This window comes from Staurois parvus, unplaced genomic scaffold (assembly GCF_062004578.1).
Source record: "Staurois parvus isolate SC_StPar_1 unplaced genomic scaffold, SC_StPar_1.0 ptg000592l, whole genome shotgun sequence".
NCBI classification, from domain to species: Eukaryota; Metazoa; Chordata; class Amphibia; order Anura; family Ranidae; genus Staurois; species Staurois parvus.
The window spans coordinates 1,100,052-1,122,361 of record NW_028318388.1 but is presented as its reverse complement, the minus strand read 5'-3'; the positions used below and the strand labels follow the sequence as shown (position 1 = coordinate 1,122,361).

At 42.0% G+C, this 22,310-nt stretch overlaps 1 protein-coding gene across 1 annotated transcript in view; it reads left to right on the top strand.

The window, feature by feature from the left end:
- The window catches only part of ANKFN1 (ankyrin repeat and fibronectin type III domain containing 1), a 925,115-nt gene that overhangs the window by 606,584 nt on the left and 296,221 nt on the right, over positions 1-22,310 (top strand). Inside the window, exon 5 of the mRNA XM_089692527.1 lies at positions 7,663-7,857. Coding sequence (XP_089548653.1) covers positions 7,663-7,857 — 195 coding nt within the window. The remainder of the gene's footprint in view (positions 1-7,662; positions 7,858-22,310) is intronic.

Below are 22,310 nucleotides of genomic sequence, written 5' to 3'. Positions count from 1 at the left end.
AGCAACTGAGCATCCTCTGTATGTGTCTGCAGCTCAAACATGATAATGGCTAAGCCCCGGGAACACCCACCGCCAGCACCATGCTCTGATTGGTGGGGCAATGGGAGTTGTTTGTGCCTGGTGCTGGCGGGGAGTGAACTGGTGGAAGCCCAGATGCCAGGACATGGTTCCTGGTCATCATGGTGACTTGGAGCCTGGGATTTGTCGAGCTCTGGCCTTAGTTCCTAGGATAAACTGAGCTGAATTTGCAGCAAACCTCATTGTCCTGAGCTTCTGCTCCTTCTTCAGTGACAGGCTTTACATGATGCGGTTTACCATGATTGCAGTGCAGTTTATTGCATCACAGCAGAACCGCACCGCGGTTTGGTGCCATTGTAAATGAATAGCATCAGAACAGGCATGCTGCGATCTGTCATTTGTTCAAAGCATTTTGGGATTGTGGGCAGAATCATGGCGATTCTCCCTGAGATTGCAAATGCTCAAGTGTAAACAGGGTCTTGGGGTGTCTCCACTGTGGATGCAGATGCAAAGGACCTGTGCAAGGCAGCATTGCCAATCTGGGGAAGGGGAAGTGTTAGGTGCACTAGTAGATTTAGATAGACTTCACTAAAAAATTAAACCTGAACTACTGCTAACACTTTTAGGCAGTTAGAGCAACAGGTTTTGTCCTCTTGGGATAAAGGTTTTATAGAAATGAATAAAGCTGACACTTGTAGGCACCCCTAGGTGCTGACACTTTTGCTGGACAGCTTGATCTGTTAAATGAACTTAAAAATTAACAGACTTATTGGCTGGTTCAACCAGTAAAAGAAAAGCATAGAAAAAGGAAATACAGCCACCAAGTGTAGGAATTGATAAGCTGCAATATAATACATTTTTGGGTTTAATACCACTTTAATCCATTACCTTTTTCAATGTTTTTATTTATTTATTTTTTTTTTTTAATTTTATGTTTTTGTAAAGTGCTTTCAGTCACAGGGGAGAAAAGCAGTATAATAACACTATTGTTGTAGTTGTTATTATTTAGATTATTTAAAGTTCAGAGAAGATTGTTTCCTGCTTTTCCATTAACTAGCTTGGTCCTAATTTTTTCAGCCTGCCCTCAGTCTTAACTTTTCCCTGACTCCAGATGCCTTACTGCCAACTTCAGATCTTGGACTATTTCTTACTGTAATGGCCATAATGTGAATGTCAGCTTTCTCTTAGCAAGACTGTCTTGGGAACCCAAATTCTTGGGTTCTCCTGCAGCAAAGTTGAACTCTCTGTAGTTTAAAACTGGCATTTCCCTTGTATGAGGTTACTTAGTGATGTAGAGGACCCACAACTGGCTGTAATATTAAGGGAACACATTTTTCCTTGGCCTTCTTGGTAAGCCATTTTATTATGCTCCTTGCAACTGCTTATGTTTTTACCTGCTTTTCTAAGTTGCTCTGGAGAGCAAGGAAATATAATTCTCTTCCAGATTTAGTAACTAAACATATATCCTTTCATGTTTTAATTTTGTTCCTTCAAGTTCCAAGTAAACAACATTTCAGATTTGTCATCAACAAAGGCCAATATAATCTACGTCAGCTGTTTTCTGGTTTTCATTTTGCTTTGACCATCTCCAAGCGCTCCAGTGGCTTATATCACACCCCAGGACTTTGTACATGAGTCTACATTTTGTAGAACATAAGCAACAAAGAAATTCCATCAGTCATTTCCAGAGTTCCTTTTTTTCAGACATTCATTCCTCTGTTTTTCACATCTTTGACCATGTTAGTAAGATGGAAATGGCCTCTTTGCTATCCTGCTCAAATTCCACACCATATATTCCATTATCTCTGCAATGTTATTACCTTCACTTACAGTGAAGATATTTCATTCATATTCCTTTTTCTTCTTTGTTACTATTTTGGTGACTGAAAAACTAAAGTTACCATTCATGAGGTCATATTGTCACAAGTCATATAATTATGACACTGCTATTACGTCTGACAGTAGAGATCATGTGATCATAGTAGGTGTACACAACATATTAATTGGGTGGAAGATCTATAAGTTATTTTGCTTGATGATTTCTGATTAAGTAAAATAAAAAGAAGGCTCTGAACCCAATACCTTAGAAATATTTCATGTAAAGGTACATTTCAGTCTATATTGTAGTTAAATTTGAGTCTATATGATCAATATTTTCATAGATCAATCCAGATATACTGTAGCTGTAGTGTACTAGGGTCCATGTCCAAAAATTACTGTGTTGGCATCAATCTAAATGCTATCTCTAAAAGGCAGATAGGTTTCCAAAAACCATTCCCTGCAGTCCTCATGAGGATTAAGGATTGCATTATCAAGTCAATTACATAATTTTCAGGCATCTTCTGTCTCTTTCTAGCTTGGCTCCCCATATCTAGCGCCTGACTACCAGAACTCTTGCTGTCCCACTGTTTTTTTTTATCCTTGGCCTCTCCACACTCTTTTTTGTTCTGCTTCCACTTCATTATTTTGGCTGTCTGGCTCATCCTTCCAGTCAGGAAGCTGGATAGCAATTGCCTTTTGTAGTACATTTTAAAATTAGTTCTTTTTTTTTCAGTTTCTAAAACACAATAAGTTCCAGTAGTCTCATAGGTGCAAACAAATGAAAATCCCTTATATGCAGACAATTGGAAATCCCATTAACAATTTGTTACTGTTGAAGATGGACATCCTCCCCAAGTTGCTCTATATCTTTCAAACTATAGATTGAGGTGCCACGTTTCTCTTCTTCTGCTCTGCATGTTTCATATTACTCCAATACCTCTCGCCTTGCTCTCCGGCTCAATTATGCTACAACATTTTGGTCAAGTGTAGAGTTGGGTGGGGCAGGCTTGCCTCATCTTAAACATTAATAAACCATAGCAATACTGTGTATAATCTTAGAATTATTCAATCCCGACCAATCCAGACAATGGGGTGGACTAGAAAGGGACTGTTATGGTCACCTCTGTTGACCCACCCAACCACCCTCCTCTGTCAAAACTACTATCCCTGATAACCTCAGTCCTTCATATTTGGGATTCCACAGCCAGAAAATATAACATCTCCTCCTATTCTGGTCCTTTGACCCCCGATCATGGGAAACTCAAAGTTCCCACCAGGGATTCATTGCAAATGCTTTCTACAATGTCAGGACTCAAATCCATCTCCCATCTAACAAGCGATTGGCCCTAATGGAACTAAAACTCTGAAATACATCACAACCCCTTCCTCACCACAACATGGACAGTAGCTGCACTTTTTTAAACTTGGACACTTCTATGAAAAGCACAAAACAACAGGACCGCTTTACAGGGACCTTAGCCTGTTTGAGGATTTATGCCTTTCTGACACAGAGTCCCCTGATGCCATTTCAAACTATATGGAAATCTTCTATCGAGCGCTTTCCCCAACCACCCCACTATGTTCGAGACTGGGAGTGCGAACTGGGACATGCTTTTCCCTCAGGGGACTGTGATAAAGCTTTTCTCTTTGACTTCAAACTAACCATAAACCTCACAAGCTCAAGAAAAAAATTACAAATTTCTGACCAGATGTTATAGAAGCCTGGTTATGTTATATAAGATTCCATCAATTTCAGACCAATGCTTGAGATGCTGAGAGCCAAGCAGTATGTATCTCCACTTGTAGTGATTCTGCTCCAGGATCAGACCATGTTTGAAATCTATATTTCAGCTAGGTCACCTAAGTATGTGTAAAACATGGTTGGAAACACAAGAAGTAGCTCTCCTATATCTACTTGATACCAGGGTCAATAAAAAAAATAAATCAATTTCTTGGGCACTAAAATCTCAAGGCACTGCAAGCAACTCCTTGCTATCATATTCCTTGTGACACAAAAAATATTTTACATAAGTGGATCTACCCAGAACCCCCTACTACTGTATCTCTTTATCCATAGCTAATTGCCCTACACTTTTTGCATGGAATGGGTGGAGGCCTCCTTGCATAAGGAATTAAGGGTTAAAAATGTCTTCAACATTTGGGAATCTTTCATTTAAACTTTGCCAGTAGAAACTCAACAATCTATGTTTGTAATGCTTTCCTTATACTAAATGGTATCTACTTAGACTACTCCTAATGATCCTCCAATTGACATTCCACAGCCCTCTTAAATTGAAATGGACTTATCAATGTAAAAATTGAGGCCTTCCACTCTTCCCTTTGCTTGCTACCTACTATTCCGACCGCCATCCTTTCAAATGTGTCCTAATATACACCATTACGCCCAGCACTGTTAAGTCTCTCCCACCCTATACTAACATACTGTAAATAGTTTTTGTTGATTTGACTTGTTGGCAAAATGTTGTGGCCATTGATCTTGTTTTTGGCATTCTCACAAAAGAAATAAGAATTAAAAAAAAAAGGGTCTATTTTACTTTCTTGTTCTAGTGGGGAGGGCCTAGAGATTGGAAGTCTACCACTGTCACTATTATAAGAAGGGAGGAGCTAATCGCTGATGCAAATGAAAGTTTCACAAAGTTCAGGGACTTATGGTTTGCATGGATTGATTTTTTTTTTTTTTTTTTTACCTCACCCAAACTCCTACGTATCCTTGGATAACAATGAGAGACCCCAACAGACCTCCTGTCTAGCTTAGTCAAACCCCCTGTTAGACATCCCCTTCCTCCCCTCTTTTCCTTTTTTCTATAGATTTTTTTCCTCTCTCACTTTCCCCTTTCTTTTTCAAACCCTTTTATAAAAGTTGCTCACGATCGTAGATTAAACCTGCCTTCCATAGGTACACCATTGTATTGGAGATGATTATTCTTTCTTATCTTTATATTTAGGTTGGTCTGGTACATGGCCTGGCTCTTTTCCACTTATCTTGCTCTTAATTCTATGTTGAAACCGACTGTGTGGCTACTTGGGCCAGACAACTGTAGGATCTGCGATGTTTATCTCATCCTGGAAGTTTGATTGCTTTGTACTATTGTACCTAGGGATTATTATTATTATACAGTATTTATAAAGCGCCAATAGTTCACTCAGCGCTGTACATTACAAAGGGGGACAGAACATGTGACAGAACAACAACAATACAATGCAAAACATGAGGGGATCGAGGGCCCTGCTCTTTCGAAGGATGCTTGTTACTTGCTCCTATCCTGACACAGATAAAGCGAAATTGACTTTCGACCCATGTGTGCAGCTGTCTGTTTTAAAAAAGATGGTATCACTACCGGCTTCTGTCGATTAGGCATGCTGGAAAACCAGCATCCGACCAGTAAATGTTTATGAGCTCTGATCAGTGTATTGTGGGCGGGGGGGCCGGGGCAGTCTCCCTATCAGAACAAAAAGGCACAACAGGCGAGATTGACACACTAACATTGCTTGTGTTAGTACTGTGATCTTTATTGTTTAAAAACAAAAAAAAAAACAAAATAAAACATTTTTGCTACTATTACACCTTAGAAAGAAAGAATTGTTTCTTTTCAATACTTTAAACCCTTTGGCTTGTGAGCTTTAGGAAAATGTGTCCAAAATAATTTTTATGACCAAGTAGAAGTGAGTAAGCAAAGTAAGAAGCACAATATGTGCTCCTAAGGACGAAGGTTGGGCACATCATATCAAAAGTTTAAGAGGACTTTGTATTTTACATTCCCAAACAATTACATTTCTATTGTGGGATAGAATGTAATATAATCAGCCCATAAAGCACTTCCATATCTTCAATGTTCTTCTAATTTTTGTTGTTCTATATCTGATTTTTCAGATGCACCACCCATGCCCGATCAAGTGTGATCTTCAAAGACAGCAGAATGCTTGTTCTGGAGCATTCAAGCCTCAGTCCTTCCATTGGCTCTACTCTCTATCATAAACTTTATATGAAAGAGTTTTGGCAGTCAGTATGGACAATTTCACAGCCAAAAGTAATTTGTGTAGCTGAACCATAAAACTCTCCTTCGAAGTATCTTGTTTCAATCATTTTGCAGCCAAGCATTGATCTCCGTTTGTATTTGGAAATAGATGTCAATAACTGCTGACTTATTCTGCGGTGATTATAAGCAAAATTTCTAGGCATTTTTGGAAATAGATGTGCTGTTAGCAACAAATATTCCCAGTATGTGCAAAATGTGATTATATTAAATTTGCCATAGGCTTTGCAAATATATTAAGTATTGTGCCCAGTTTTAGTGTTGCAATCACAATTTCTGGATTGTAAAACACAAGCCATAACAAGTTTGTATGGTAGTGCTTGTGATTGATTGCATAGATTTTTTGATATGTTGGAAAATCTCTAGTATCATGGAAAGGTCATTCCCCTTTCTTCTTAAAAAAGGCAACAGTTATTTCACTGTGACCATGCTGGAGTCAATAGGTGCTTAAACTGAATTTAGATGTTTCAATAAAATACAGTAAAAAAGTGAGCGCTCTTTAGTAAGCAGCTATAGCACTCAAGGCAACCAATATAAAACCTTATCCAAACATAGAGAAAATATAAGTGCAACGCTAAGTAACTTAAAATTGATATAATCGTTCGTCCAGTATGCAATTAGCAATAAATTATCATAAACAAATAAAAGACCAATATCTTAAAAATGAAAGTGACAGTCTGTGCAGATATAAAATCATGGTAAAATCCCATGGTGGTGCTCCAAGTAGTGTAGTTAAATTACGCACACTCACCAGATGCGTAATGTAAGTACTCATTGTATGAACCAGTGGAGGTCTCCTTAATGGGTCTGGTCTGGGGCATAGATAATCCTCCCTCTGGGTAGGTGGTATTGTCTGGAGCACTCAGGGAAGTATAGGGATCCAGCTGACCAGAGGTCCCTTTAAGGGATGGATGGGTGCAGATGCCTGTGTACAGGAACTCCCTTCTCTGGAATCTTAGATGGCTGGACCATATCCCTCATATCCTTGCTACACTGTTGTGCAGCATCTGGTCCGCAGCTACTCAGTCTTTAATTTTTAAGATATTGGTCTTTTATTTGTTTATGATCATTTATTGCTAATCGCATACTGGACGAACGATTATATCAATTTTAAGTTGCTTAGTGCTGCACTTATATATTATAATTTAGATGTTTAATCTCTGCCATTGTGCTAGGCAGATTTCCGATTGTTCATTGATGCTGAGCTCTGCCTGACTGTGGGCAGTGGAACATAATAAAAGTAACGTTTAACTGATTAATAAAAGGTTCATCAGTCTACTTCCAGATTGCATGCCTACATTTTTATTGATCTGAGGAGTACGAATAAACCCAGCCCAACCTATTTTTCAGTTTTGGAATCAGTAAGGAAAGACTGAAATCTTATGTCATTTATTTTTGCAGTCTGTATCCCCTGTTCTGATAACACCTAAGCCATTGCTGTGAGTTGAAGGTAATCTGTCCCTTTCTTTTTTTGGTGCTTTCTGGAATTACAAAATAAAGGATTTAAGGATACATTCATCCAGTTTGTATGTCTGTTAGGGGAGTTATTTCTCATTCGAAAGCCTGTACTTTAAGATCAGTCATCTAATTTTCATTGCTGCTAAAGACATGCCACACATTGTTACTCCACTTTTTGCAAGACATTTTCTAATTTAAAAAAAAATAAGCATAATATACAGAATCCCCACATTTCTTTTTGTCTACTGGCCATCTAATTTGACATTTGAAGTGCTTTCTTTTATGTAATTCATGCTTGTTGTCTGCACAGTTGTGAGCCTGGAGAGCAGATCGATGCATTTGAGTACATTGGTGGAAGAAGCCCAGCAGCGAATGAGTGAACTGACAGCCAAGATACAGAATGAAAGTTTGGGAATAGACAACAGTGAGAAAGAGAAACAGCTTAAGTCCTGGGAGTGGAGATATCGCTTGTACAAGAGAATGAAAACTGGCTATGAACATGCAAGTAAGTAGCTTTCACATTATATCAATCCCCTCCAAGAGTTTTGGGTTTAGTCTAGTGGCTTTAAAGTAAAACAGTGACCAGAATATGGAATTCAAAGATAAACATTTTTAACTGGCAGTAAATCAATTTTAAAACAAGCCCTCACTAACCTATTGTGACTGTTGGCACTTGGGAGCACTTCATCATCAAAGAAGCTTGATGGGAATATGTGTGTATTTAAAAATTCATGGTCTGAACAGAGTTCTAAATTAAATGTGCATTCTGACTAAGTGTTGGCCATTTAACCTTGAAATGCATACAAAGAACACAGGCAGTTTGCTCAAGACTTCTGTTTCCAATCCAAGCCTTACTGTCGTGCACCAGTCCACCCTACTGCTTTTGGTTGGCATTCTGGTGACCTAAGGGCACCTTTTGTTTACCTGTCTAAAATGTAAAAATAGTATCCCAAAATACATCCACAGCAGACTGCTTGCTTTCTCTCATATACTGAAAGCTCCATTCAGAAAATGATTACCTCCTTCATGTCTATGGTTAACTGAAGTCCTTCATAAATAGACCACATTTTTCAGTTTTGATATGTATCAGTTTACTTATCATAGTACTTTTCTAATAATTTTGCATACCAAAATGATTTTCATACAATTAATGGTTGCGCCTGAACTCAGATCCTTCCCTTTGACAAAGACAATGTGACCTACCACCTTGCCTACATTTGGTGCCTGTAGTTGGGGGGAGCCCAGGGCTGCTCACATGTAAGAGTTATATAATATTTCTTTCAGTGCAGAATATAGAAGAAAACAAAGCTTTTTCATTAATAAAATGTATGCAATTCCCTTAAGGAATATAAACAAAAGTTTATAATAAATTGGAATGAGCAACTGGCATTAAGATCACCTTAGGAACTGTACTCCCTGTGAATAATGGGACCTGTCAAAAACCGAGGTCACTCAGTGTGTCAGGGATTGCCGCAACGCTGGTCCCGGCGCAGGGATGCGGGCACTAGGTCCTGGCCAGCCACGGCGATGGAGTCCGCGCATGCGCACTAGCGTTCGCGGGTGTGCGCCGGGCACCAATGACAGTGCAGGGCGCAGTATTTAAATCCCCCCCTGTGCTGTCACTGGTTTCCGAATGGTCTTTCTCTGTTACCTGTGTTCTTGAATCTGTTAGTGAGTATTATTGATCCGGATTGCCTGACTTTGCTGATTTCTCCTGTCCTGACCCCTGACTTGCCTGACCTCGCTCCTGAATGCCCCTTTATAGATCTGACCTCCTGTTACTGACCTGGCGTGTGACCCGACCATTTTCTGCCTGCTGCTTTGTACCGCACCAACCCCCCGGCTACCGATTCGGCTTGTCTGACTGTGCACTTGCTTATCCATCCGTCCATCCCACCGGGATCTCCTGGCCTCCTCACATCAGGCTCTCACCCTGCGGGAGCCTCTGGCGGACTCCTCTACCACTGGTGGGTGTACCCGGTAGTCGCGACCTGGTCTCGGTACACTCCAAGTCCATCCCCACCATCAGGGGCTCTGGTGAACAAGTGATTCGGGACTTAGACTCCGCGCTCTGGGGAAACCTGACCAGTGGGCTGCTAGAGGTGCCGCCAGGTGGTCCCTTACACAGTGTATAGGGATATCAATAAAAAATCATAGCCACACAACGAGGCACTTTAACACTAAATATACTCATAATGTTAAAGCAATCTGATCAAGTATAAACAATTCTAGGTTAGTATTCTTTGCAATGGAAGAACATTTTCTTATACTGTGTCTCCTTCCCTTCTGCTCCAGCATTGATAGCCTTCAGGAAAGTCTTTAACATTCATCACTTCTGGGAGTGTTGGATGCTTGTGTGCTACCCCACGCACTGTGGTTCTGTGCTTCAACCCGTATGTCATAGCTGAGTCGCGGTAGGTGTACAATTATCCGACACTCCAAAATGTGTTGAATTCTGAAAAGTCCTATAGAGGCTTCAGTGATGAAACAAAGGATGGTAGGAGACACTGCACTACTGCACTCTTCTGGAACAGGGACATTTGATCTGTACTTTTTGTAAACCTGATAGGGTCACTTTGAAGCAAAGAAAAATATAATAAAACCTGCAATCTTGGTATGTGAGATCATACAAGGTAAATTCACTCAATCTAGTATCTTTTAGATCTTTTATCACGTGTAACTGTTTTTATTTAGTGGCTCACTATTAGAGGTCAGGATTAGATAGAGGTCTAGTGCTAGATTTTAGAATTTGGGTCTGCTTTAGGGGCTATGAACTTTGCACATCATTATTACTCTTTCTTGTGTCTTTTTAAACAAGCCCGAGTATAAATTATTGATATCCACTGCAGGAGGATTGATGAAAGTATCAGTCAGCATGCATAATATTCTGTGGCCAGATTGAAAAGTGATATTTATTCCATGTGGCCAAGAAGGATCTTGTTGTGGTTGGATGGATGCCAGCCAGAGTCCGACCATGGTTAGTGTGTTCCGAACAGAGTGCCTTGGTATTTTGGGATACCCAGGCGCTCTGAAGAAATCTAAGAATTAAAGAAGACATTTAGATGTGCTACTCAGAAAACCGTGGGGTTGCCTTAGAATTAAAGTTGAGCTCGTTGGTTCACTTTAAGGCTGTATAATTAATGAGTTATTTTCCTTCTATGTAAATCTCTATCTATCTATCTATTTAAAGAAAAGTTAACATTTACAGCAAAGAGACAATGCCCACTGGAGGGCAGAGGCGATCAAGGAAAAGAGGCAAGATAGCATCCAGAAGCCATGTGATATTCAAGATATACAGTTGGCACCGTAAATGATGACTAAGACTTTTGGGGTCTTGTGCAACCAGGCACTCAAAATTGAGAACCACTATTTTTCTGTCTCGAGACAGAAATTCATGCAACAGAGTAAGCAAAGCTAGTGGTAATTTTAAACTATGAAGAATTCCCAGCACTCAGACCTAGGGGTTTCGGGGGGACAGGACAACCCATCAGGTCATTAATTCATGTATTTGCTCCCAAAATGTAACTATGGGACATGAAAGTTTGAGGTTGCATTGCTAGAGACGTTAGCCCATCAGTGGGGGTTAGGGTTTATATGACAGAATAGAGTGTGCACAAAAGAACAATATATATTCACACCAATCAGGCATTACTTTATGACCATTGACAGGTTAAGTGAATAACATTGATTATCTTGTTACAATGACATCTGAAAGTCGGTGAGACATATTAGGCAGCAAGTAAACATGTTGTTCCTAAAGTTGATGTTTTACAAGTAGAAAAAAATGGGCATTGCAGACCGGTCAGGGTGCACATGCTGAGCCATGTTCACAGCCAAAAGTGCCTACAATGGGCATGTGAGCATCAGAATTGGACCACAGAGCAATAGAAGAAGACAGCCTGGTCTGATGAATCATGTTTTCTTTTGCATAATGTGGATGTCTGGTGCATGTGCATTGCTTACTTGGGGAAGAGATGGCACCAGGATGCAGTATAGGAAGAAGACAAGCCCGCTGAAGGCAGTGTGATTCTTTGGGAAATGTCCTGAAATGGTATTCCCTGAAGGTAGTGGCCTCTTTCAGCAAGTTAATGCGCTGTGCCATACTGCAAAAATGGTTCTAAAATAGTTTGAGGAAGTTAAAGAGGTCTTCAAATTCTCCAGATCTCAATCCAATGAAGCATCTGTGGGATGTGCTGGAAAAACAATTTTGATCCATGGAAGCTGAACCTTGCAACTTACAGAACCTAAAGGATCTGCTACTGACAGCTTGGTGCCAGATACCGCACCATATCTTCAGAGGTCTAGTGGCATCCATGCCTAAATGGCTCAGGGCTGTTTTGGCAGTAAAAGGGGGACGTACTTAATATTAGGTAGGAAGTCATAAAGTTATTGCTGATCAGTGTAGTCCTCAAAAGAAACCTCTGAAAAATGTGGCACTTTATTTTCACCACTGTGGAGGTAGACATAAAACATGTCCTCTGAATCTGTCACTGTTAAAAAAAAAAAAAAAAAAAAAAAAAAACAACATATAGATACATTTGTATCATGAGGCTCTGATAGAAGACCAATAGGTTATCTTTGCATTTTGATATACATTATTATAGGGACCCCAAAGGTATTAAGTATATGGGTATTGATAAATTAACATTGAAGGGAATGCAATTAGAAAAGGGATGTTTCTAATTGGGAAACTAAATGGATTTATGACTTTATACAGCATGCTTTATATATTTTAAATAGCCCCATAAGTACTCATAGACTAGTTAGGTTAAGAAGAACTTTTCCAATACACACACAGGTTGATTGTTGCACTTTTGAAAACCTGTCCAATCCTGAAAGGGTACTCCTACTAAGCATTTTGCTGACATGTATCCTGTTAAAAGGTATTTTAACAAGAAATTAGCTGTTTCGATGGTGGATCATGCCATTTCAGTTTTCAATAAACACCTTACAGTTCCTATTGAAGATGTTCCATCTTTTAAGAATTCTGATAGGCAGTTGGAAGTCCTCTTAAAGGCTTCTTTGGTCTTGCAGGTCCAATCCGGCAACCAGCATTTGCTGACATGCCTATTTGCCAGACTATTTACTGGACATGACAAATTAAAAGAGAACAGGAACTTGTCTTTGAGGACACTGACCTCTTAAAACAATTTCAGCTGATGCTTCAGCGCTATTGTTGTGTGCTGATGCTCTAGAGAATGTAATTTTCCAAGTTTCTAGAATGTCCTTTTAATCTGCGCATATACTCAGGTTTTTCTGGCTAAGAGCTTGGTTTGCTGAATCTCTGGAAGAAGAGTTTTTTTCTGATGCCTTTTAATGGTGAACACATATTTAGGGATTCCCTTGATAAATTCATCAAGGAAGTCATTGAAGGAAAGATACTCCTACCGGTCAAGAAAAGGCCTAAGTCTCCTACTCCTACAACTTCTACTATTTCTCAGTGCAAGGGGTATTTTTGCTCTCCCTGGCACCAACCAAAAAACCAAGGTTTAACACTTCCATTTTGGCACAAGCCCTGGACTTCTAAGTGCACCAAGCTTTCCCAGAAGCCTTCATCACAATGAAGGGGTGCGCCCACTCCTTAGAGTGGAGGGACATCTGTTGGTGTTTGTGCCAGTATGAATATGTGACATTCTGGACTTCTGGGCCCAATCTGCCATTTCAAAGGGGAAATAGAGTTTTAATCCCTACCTCCTCCTCACTTCTTGCCCTCCAATCTGCCAACTTAAAAAAAAGCATTATCAAAAGAAAGCAAATTTAACCACTTGCCTACCAGGCACTTATACCCCCTTCCTTACCAGGCCAATTTTCAGCTTTCAGCGCTGTCGCATTTTGAATGACAATTGCGCGGTCATGCAACATTGTACTCATATGAAATTGTTATTTTTTTTCTCACAAATAGGGCTTGCTTTTGGTGGTATTTACTCGCCGCTGGGTGTTTTTTTTGCGCTATAAACAAAAAAAGAAAAAAAAGTTTGAAAAAAAAAAAGTTTCTTTGTTTCTATCATAAAATTTTACAAACAGGTAATTTTTCTCCTTCACTGATGTGGGTTGATGAGGCTGCACTGATGGGCACTGATAGGCATCACTGATGGGCATCACTGATAGGCAGCACTAATGAGGCGACACGGATAGGTGACACTGATGAGCTGGCACTGATGGATACTGATAGCACTTCTGGGCACTGACTGGAAGCACTTCTGGGCACTGACTGGTGGCACTGCTGGGCTGCATTGACGTGTGGCACTGCTGGGCGGCACTGACTGGCGGCACTGCTTGACTGCACTGATGGGCACTTGTGGGTGGCACTGGTGGGCACTTGTGGGTGGCACTGGTGGGCACTTGTGGGTGGCACTGGTGGGCACAGGTGGGTGGCACTTCTGGGCACCAATCATCAGGGCACTGATCACTGTCATTGGACATGGCTGATCACGTGATACTGTGATTGGCCTTTTACCACATCATGTGATCAGCTAGGTCCGTAGGACACAGCGATCACGGAGATCGCCGGGTGCGCACACCCCCAGGGGTGCGCAGGAGAGGGCATTCTGGGAGGACGTCATATGACAGCCTCCCAGAACTGGATGGCCGCAGTGCAGCCATCATTCAGCTACCTGCGGTCGGCAACTAGTTAAAGACCGCTTTGAGCCAACTTCAGATACAAGTGGTTGTACCAGGTCATTTGGAAGAATGATTTCAAGGTTCCTACTCAAACCTATTCACACTTTCAAAACCCAAAAAGGCTACCCATCCAACACTGTGCTTTAAAATCTCTAATCTGGTTTCTTTGTGTACCCGAATTCAAGGTGAAATTAGCAAGATCTGTCATTTCTTGCCTCAGACGAAGGGAATTTCTGGTATCAGCAGACATAAAAGATGCCAGTCTACACATTCCCTTTTCCAGGGACCTCATCGCTTTCTGGGAACAGCACTTCCAATTTTTAGCACTACGATTTAAGCTATTCGTGGCACCCTGTGTGTTCACATAAGTATTTACCCTTCCTCTGGCTCTTATGCTGACTCAAGACATTCATGACATAGGATATCTAGACAATCACTTGAAGGACTTCTCAGCCACAACCGTGTTTGCCAATGTCCAAAGAATGATTTAGTTCCTTCAAATCTTCAGCTGGATAATCAATTTTTCAAAAACTGCTCTCAAGCTCTCCCACCATCGGGAGTGCCTGGGGCTAATCTTGGACACAGCCCAAGCCAGAATTTTCTTTCTTTTCTGGAAACAGAGGCCCACTCATTGGCCCTCAGATCTAAAAGCCCCCCAACTCTTAGTTTTCTTCTGCATGAGGGTTCTGGTCCTCTTGGTAACCCCCTCAGGACATTTTCCCTTAGTTTCACTCCAGGTTTCTTCAATCTAATATCCTCATGATGTGGAACAAGGAAATCCAGTCCCTGTATTTTCCAATGCTTATATCCAACTATACAGAACTCTCACTAACATGTTTCTCCAATTCTGCACTAAAACTGGAAAAGTCATTCTTTCACATACGCTTCAAGGTGGTGATAACAGATTTCAATCTCACAGACTTGGTATACCAGAAAGGAAGAGCGCTATTAATAAATGGCCACAAGATGGTGCTAGACCAAACTGTCTCAGAAGATAAAAAAACAATGTTACATACTGGCTTCCATGGGAGAAATGGATATTGTGGGGAAGGACACAGTGAAGTTCAAAGAAATGGTAACTGTAATTAGGCTATCCTCCAGCATGTAAACTTAGTGTTGTAGCGTGCACCGGAAGGTGGACCACAGAAAGATTGGAACAGAAGTCAAAACTAGACCAGAAAATTAGGCTATCAAAATGGGAGCTATCAAAATGACTCTACAGCACTGGATTCCCTTCTGTATGGTCACCCTATCCAGGTACAGTCAGACAATGCCATAGCAGTGGCCTGCATAAACCATCAAGGGGGCACCAGAAGTTGAGCTGTCTTAAGCAAAACAAGATTGATGCTCTCCTGAACGTTTCTAATCTACAGTCAGGTCCATAAATATTGGGACATCGGCACAATTCTAACATTTTTGGTTCTATACACCACCACAATGGATTTGAAATGAAACAAACAAGATGTGCTTTAACTGCAGACTGTCAGCTTTAATTTGAGGGTATTTACATCCAAATCAGGTGAACGGTGTAGGAATTACAACAGTTTGCATATGTGCCTCCCACTTGTTAAGGGACCAAAAGTAATGGGACAGAATAATAATCATAAATCAAACTTTCACTTTTTAATACTTGGTTGCAAATCCTTTGCAGTCGATTACAGCCTGAAGTCTGGAACGCATAGACATCACCAGACGCTGGGTTTCATCCCTGGTGATGCTCTGCCAGGCCTCTACTGCAACTGTCTTTAGTTCCTGCTTGTTCTTGGGGCATTTTCCCTTCAGTTTTGTCTTCAGCAAGTGAAATGCATGCTCAATCGGATTCAGGTCAGGTGATTGACTTGGCCATTGCATAACATTCCACTTCTTTCCCTTAAAAAAACTCTTTGGTTGCTTTTGCAGTATGCTTTGGGTCACTGTCCATCTGCACTGTGAAGCGGCGTCCAATGAGTTCTGAAGCATTTGGTTGAATACGAGCAGATAATATTGCCCGAAACACTTCAGAATTCATCCTGCTGCTTTTGTCAGCAGTCACATCATCAATAAATACAAGAGAACCAGTTCCATTGGCAGCCATACATGCCCACGCCATGACACTACCACCACCATGCTTCACTGATGAGGTGGTATGCTTAGGATCATGAGCAGTTCCTTTCCTTCTCCATACTCTTCTCTTCCCATCACTCTGGTACAAGTTGATCTTGGTCTCATCTGTCCATAGGATGTTGTTCCAGAACTGTGAAGGCTTTTTTAATTGTCGTTTGGCAAACTCTAATCTGGCCTTCCTGTTTTTGAGGCTCACCAATGGTTTCCATCTTGTGGTGAACCCTCTGTATTCACTCTGGTGAAGTCTTCTCTTGATTGTTGACTTTGACACACATACACCTACCTCCTGGAGAGTGTTCTTGATCTGGCCAACTGTTGTGAAGGGTGTTTTCTTCACCAGGGAAAGAATTCTTCGGTCATCCACCACAGTTGTTTTCCGTGGTCTTCCGGGTCTTTTGGTGTTGCTGAGCTCACCTGTGCGTTCCTTCTTTTTAAGAATGTTCCAAACAATTGTTTTGGCCACGCCTAATATTTTTGCTATCTCTCTGATGGGTTTGTTTTGTTTTTTCAGCCTAATGATGGCTTGCTTCACTGATAGTGACAGCTCTTTGGATCTCATCTTGAGAGTTGCCAGCAACAGATTCCAAATGCAAATAGCACACTTGAAATTAACTCTGGACCTTTTATCTGCTCATTGTGATTGGTATGAGGGAATAACACACACCTGGCCATGGAATAGCTGAGAAGCCAATTGTCCCATTACTTTTGGTCCGTTAACAAGTGGGAGGCACATATGCAAACTGTTGTAATTCCTACACCGTTCACCTGATTTGGATGTAAATACCTTTAAATTAAAGCTGACAGTCTTCAGTTAAAGCACATCTTGTTTGTTTCATTTCAAATCCATTGTGGTGGTGTATAGAACCACAAATGTTAGAATTGTGTCGATGTCCCAATATTTATGGACCTGACTGTATCAGCTGTCCGTGGACAATTGGCAAGCAGACTTCCTAAGCTGTCAGTGTCTAGACTCAGGGAAGTGGTCTCTACACTCTGAGATCTTCCAATATGTCTATCAAATGTGGAGACATCAGATGTTGTTATCCTGGCCTCCAGGTTCAACAAAAAAACAAATTTGTAGCTAGGACCAGGGATTGCAGAAGATGCCCTGAGTATTTCTTGGTCCCAATGCAGACTGATGTAGGCCTTCCCTCCAATGCTGCACAAGATAAACTGCTTTCAAAATGGAGAAAAGGGATCAGATGATTCTCATTGCACCAAATTTGTCCAGAAGGATGTGATTATATCAATATACTCAGACTTTGTGGACGAGCCTTGATCTCTTCTATCACTTGCATTATGGCCTTTCCTCAGTCTGGTCTTGACCAGCTCTTGGCCCTAAGTACCCTCAAGGGTCAGGTTTCTGCCTGATCTATACTTTGTAAGAAACCTCTCTCCTCACAATCCCTAATCAGGACTTTTTTCATGAGGTTGTTCATATAAATACTCCAATTTAGTAGCCTGTGTCATCTTAGGTACCTTTTTAATGCTGCTTTTCTCCAGTCTGAAGAAAGGCATTCAGAAGGGCCTAGTGTGCACAAAGCCTAAGGAGTCTGTATAGTACCAACTTTTATCCTTGTGAGGAGGTAAAGGCTAACAGCTGTGCCCTGTGTGCACTGTTTCTGAAACCAGGGGGTTGATTGGGAGAGTTGTAGTGCTAAATTTCGATCTTCATAACTAGTGTCGCTGCAGCTTCTGCCTCTGCACGTTGGAGCCCACTAAAATAGGTGAAACGGTATCTGTAATGCTTTTTTTTGTCATTTTATAGGCACACGTTGTCAATAAGGTTCTGTTAAGTGGTATTTCGATTGTTAAAGAATAGGGATTAACACACATTTTAAGGCTTAGACCAGTGGTTTGTGATGAGTTCAAAAAGAAAATGGTGAACTTTGATTATATAACATATAGGCACTGATTCAGCTTCAGGGATGTCTGTAGTCATGGCCCTGGATCCACCAAGTACAAAATCATGTCATCAGCATAAAGTCTGCAACTCTAATGTCTACAATGTGGAGTGCTGGTGGAATCTAATAGCCAGAGGTTCTATGGCAATAGGGTAGAGCTGGGGTACAAGGCAGGTTTGCCCCCTGTTAATACTGGACAAATTGAAGGGTTCTGATATCCAAGCATTAGTTGCTACTCTGGTACTAGATGCAGAGTAACGTAGGTTAACCCAATCAGTAGACTTAACCAGAAAAGACTTTATATAAAGAGGCTTTAGGCCTCATTCACTCAGATGCTGAGACCTGTCATGTCTGAATGGGCCATGTGCTTATGAGGCCTGCAAGCAGCCCATTCAAGTGTATCTGGATTTGGATACTTGTCCCAATTTGACAGACGTGCAGGTGAGTGGCCCAGAACACACGCTACCTGCATTTGGAGCTGCTCACCCACAAGCCTGTCAAAGTGTAACAAGCAGCTGTGCCCATACAGCCTCTTTATTCCCATAGACTTGAATGAGATGCTCGCACGTTGTTCACAAGTAAGACGGAGTGTGGGGGTGCAAAAAAAAATAGGTGTCCTTTTCTGATTGTGTGGTAACTGAGGCAATGATGTATAATGAGTAGTAGTATACATCAAAAGTGTGATCAATATAAGGTAAGGTTATGACATGCATACCACTGGGCTTATGTATTGATGTAATAGTTGGGGGAGGTATAGTTTAGCCAACTACACCACAGTACTGTAGATCTCAGTCTATCCTTCTGTGCAAACATAGTTTGTTTTTCAAACGTGCTTGTTTTGTATGAGCAAACTCATGTTGCATAATGGCATTACACCAAGCGGGGTTATTAGATTTAGAAGGGTCATTAAGATATGCTGCTTCAGCAAGGTTGGCCTTAGAGGTCAAATCAAGAATATAACTCTGGGACTGTCTCTGAATGTGGGAAACTGTACTGGTTAATACACCACAGTAGTATGCTTTTAATTAGTCCCACACCATTAAAGAGTTTGTAGAGTTAAAGTTGAAAAATGTAGACAACATGGATGCCTCATCCCAATCTGATGGAAAGAGGGAGAATTAGAATAGACTGAACGTCCAAAAAAAGTGTGGCAACATTTGTCCCCAATACATACACTACAAAAGGGGACTTTTAGTGGAGACCAGTTGTGAGAGGTACTTAAACAAGGTGATCAGGGGAAATGGGTTAGCAGAAATAAGAGCAAGGTCTGGTCTTGATTGTGAGCAGGGGCGGACTGACAACTAATGGGGCCCCGGGCAATAGGGGATCATGGGGCCCCTGTGTCCTTGCCCAAACTCAAAAAAGCCTATGAAAAAGGTACCAGGGGCATCTCATGTGGCCCCCTACTGACCGCGGGCCCTCGGGCAGTGACCGAGTTTCCAAATGGTCAGTCCGTCCCTGATTGTGAGTGGTGTGAAGATGAAAAACAAGAATGTTGATGGTCATCATAACGGAGACAGCAGCACACATCAATCAGATTCATCTTCTAAATGAGTTTAGCAAAGTGGAAAATGGAGAGGTTTGTTGGTGAAAGCGGGATGGATGGAGTACCTTTGTAAACCCGTGTTACCTCATTTAATAAAATCACCAATCCACAATGTGAAGGTTTGGAGGACTGTAACTAGAAAGTTGCTCCCTCATGCATAAGTTCAGCTGAGTTTGAAAGAGGGATGCATTGCACGAATTAATAGACTTAAAGCTGAAGATTAGCTAAAAAAAAACAGTTTTTTCTCTACAGATTTAGTTACATTGCTTACCTGTAATGAAGTATGTCCCACAATTCACAGGCTGTTGGATTCTGAGGAAATCTTCCAGGTTTCCGCTGTGCAGTAACCCTGTTAATAATGGTACACCCCTTCTGAGAAGAAAAAATACTTACAAATCGAGGGCATTTCCCCCTTTAAAGTGACCCTTGCCAACTAGGTTAACACATAACATGGTAGGGATGTAAGGAACAAGCAATCCCACACACCCAAAAGTCCTGGATATCGGGGCACTCTGAGCTCTGTAAGAGAGCAAAGCTTCATTGTACTGCCCACTTGAGAGGTAAGTGTAAAGCTTCATCTTTTACAAGGGGGCAGCTGCTGTAAGCAGGGTCACTTTAAGGGAGAAATGTCCTTAATTTAGCAGTACATTATTTTTCTTTTTTTTCTGTTTAGACAAATAACACAAAAAATGTTATATAAGTAGCAATGTGAGAACTTCCATAGGGAATAATGAGCAGGTTGACTTGGGCTGCTGTATGTGGAGTGTGTATTTTAATTATTATGCTATTATAGAAGGAAAAGGACTGGCAAGGGGTTGTCTTTATGGAAAGCATGCTTGCATCCTACCATTTGCTGACCAGTCATGTACCTGCTATGTTACCGGACTTCAAGTGGTTGTCCTGGGATGATGCCTGCAGCTGCAGGTATCACCCTGGTACCATTTTTTAGAGCCAACAATCAGCTTTCATGTAATGGCAATTGGTGCCGCTGACTAGCCGTTTGATTGCTATTACAAGCCGTGGGAAGGGATGTCAACCCCACTCCCACCACCTTCCGTGGCTTTAATGGGATCTGCTGTCCCACTGGGAGTCCCGGCTGACCAGCTGGCACTACCACCTGCTGGTCACAGAGCTGAACAAAGAGCAGATCGGCTTTGTTTGGCTCTGTCAAATAGTAACCCAGAAGCGATGACTGGACGTTACTTCCGATTTACTCAGAAATGCATGGTGCCATTTAAAAAAAATAAATAAAAGCCCTTTTAAGGGCAGAGGAGGGATTTGGGTCTTGACACCAGATCCCTCCATAAAGAGTACATGTCACAGGCCTATTGCTATCACTACAGATGTTTATCTTAATGCATTTCCAGTTTCCAGGAAATTTTGTCTGATAAGCATAAGCGTGGTTGACATGGTCAACTGACCAAAAGAGACAAGAGGACATTGCTCAGGACTGTGACCCAGAATAAGTCCAGTGAAGACTGAGACTGAGCCCTGCAGTCACTCTTGTAGCCGTTGTTTTCTTATTCCAGGTCACAATCCTGAGCAATATCCTTTTGTCTCTTTCGGTCAGTTGACCATGTGAACCATGCTTATGCTTATCAGACGTGTTTTCCCAGAACTTGTATATGTCATCATAACCTTTTGATACTGTACCTCGCCACACAGCAAATAAATTGTCATCTTCGCAACCTAGTATCTGTCCCCCTGCTCCCTAAAATCTCCCCCCCCGTTTTCATGTGCACTCCTGAACGCCCGATCGGTGTGCAACAAGCTTACCGCCATCCACGACCTCTTTGTTTCCCTGACTCTACCTCCCCTGCTGCACTCTCTTATGGAGGTCTCACCTGGACCCACTCACCCAGACCTAACGGTCGCAAAGGTGGTGGGGTTGGTCTGCTCCTGTCACCGCAGAGCACCTTCCGAGTCCTCCCAAACCCCCCCTCCCTATCCTTCTCCTCCTTCGAGGCCCACTGCGTCCGACTATTCTCCCCAACCCCCCTGAAGATTGCTGTGATATACCGGCCTCCTGGATCCATACCCCGCTTCCTGGAAGACTTCTCCTCCTGGCTACCCTTCTTCCTCTCCTCTGAGCTACCCACCATCATTCTTGGGGATTTCAACATCCCTGTCAACCTTGACAACCCAGACACAGCCCGTCTCCTCCACTTAACCTCCTCCTTTGCACTTGCACAGTGCATACAATCCACCACCCACTCCGACGGGAATATCCTTGATCTTGTCTTCTCCAACCGCTGCGCTCCCCACAACCTCACTAACACCCCCTTCCCTCTCTCTGACCACAACCTGATCACCTTCTCTATCTCCTCGTCCTCCAACGCCTACCCCTCCAAATGTCACACTACTACCAGCCGTAACCTCCGCAACCTTAACCCTGCCCCCCTCCACTCTGCAGCTGATCAACTCCACGACCGCATCCTCCCCCTGTCCTGCCCCGACTTGGCTCTGACTGCCTACAACAACGCGCTGTCAGCAGCCCTTGACTCATTAGCGCCTTTAACCACACGCAACATCAGACTCCGACCGCTCCAGCCCTGGCATACTGATCACACCAAAACCCTCAAACGACGCAGTCGTGCCCTGGAGCGACTATGGCGCAAAACAAAATCCCAACAAGCTTTCACCTGCTACAAATCTGCCTTCTGCACCTACACCTCCTCCCTCCACGCAGCCAAACAAGCCTACTTCCTGACCCTCATCAAGGCCCTCTCCTCCAATCCTCGCCGACTCTTCTCCACCTTCAACTCTCTACTCTCTCCACCCCCA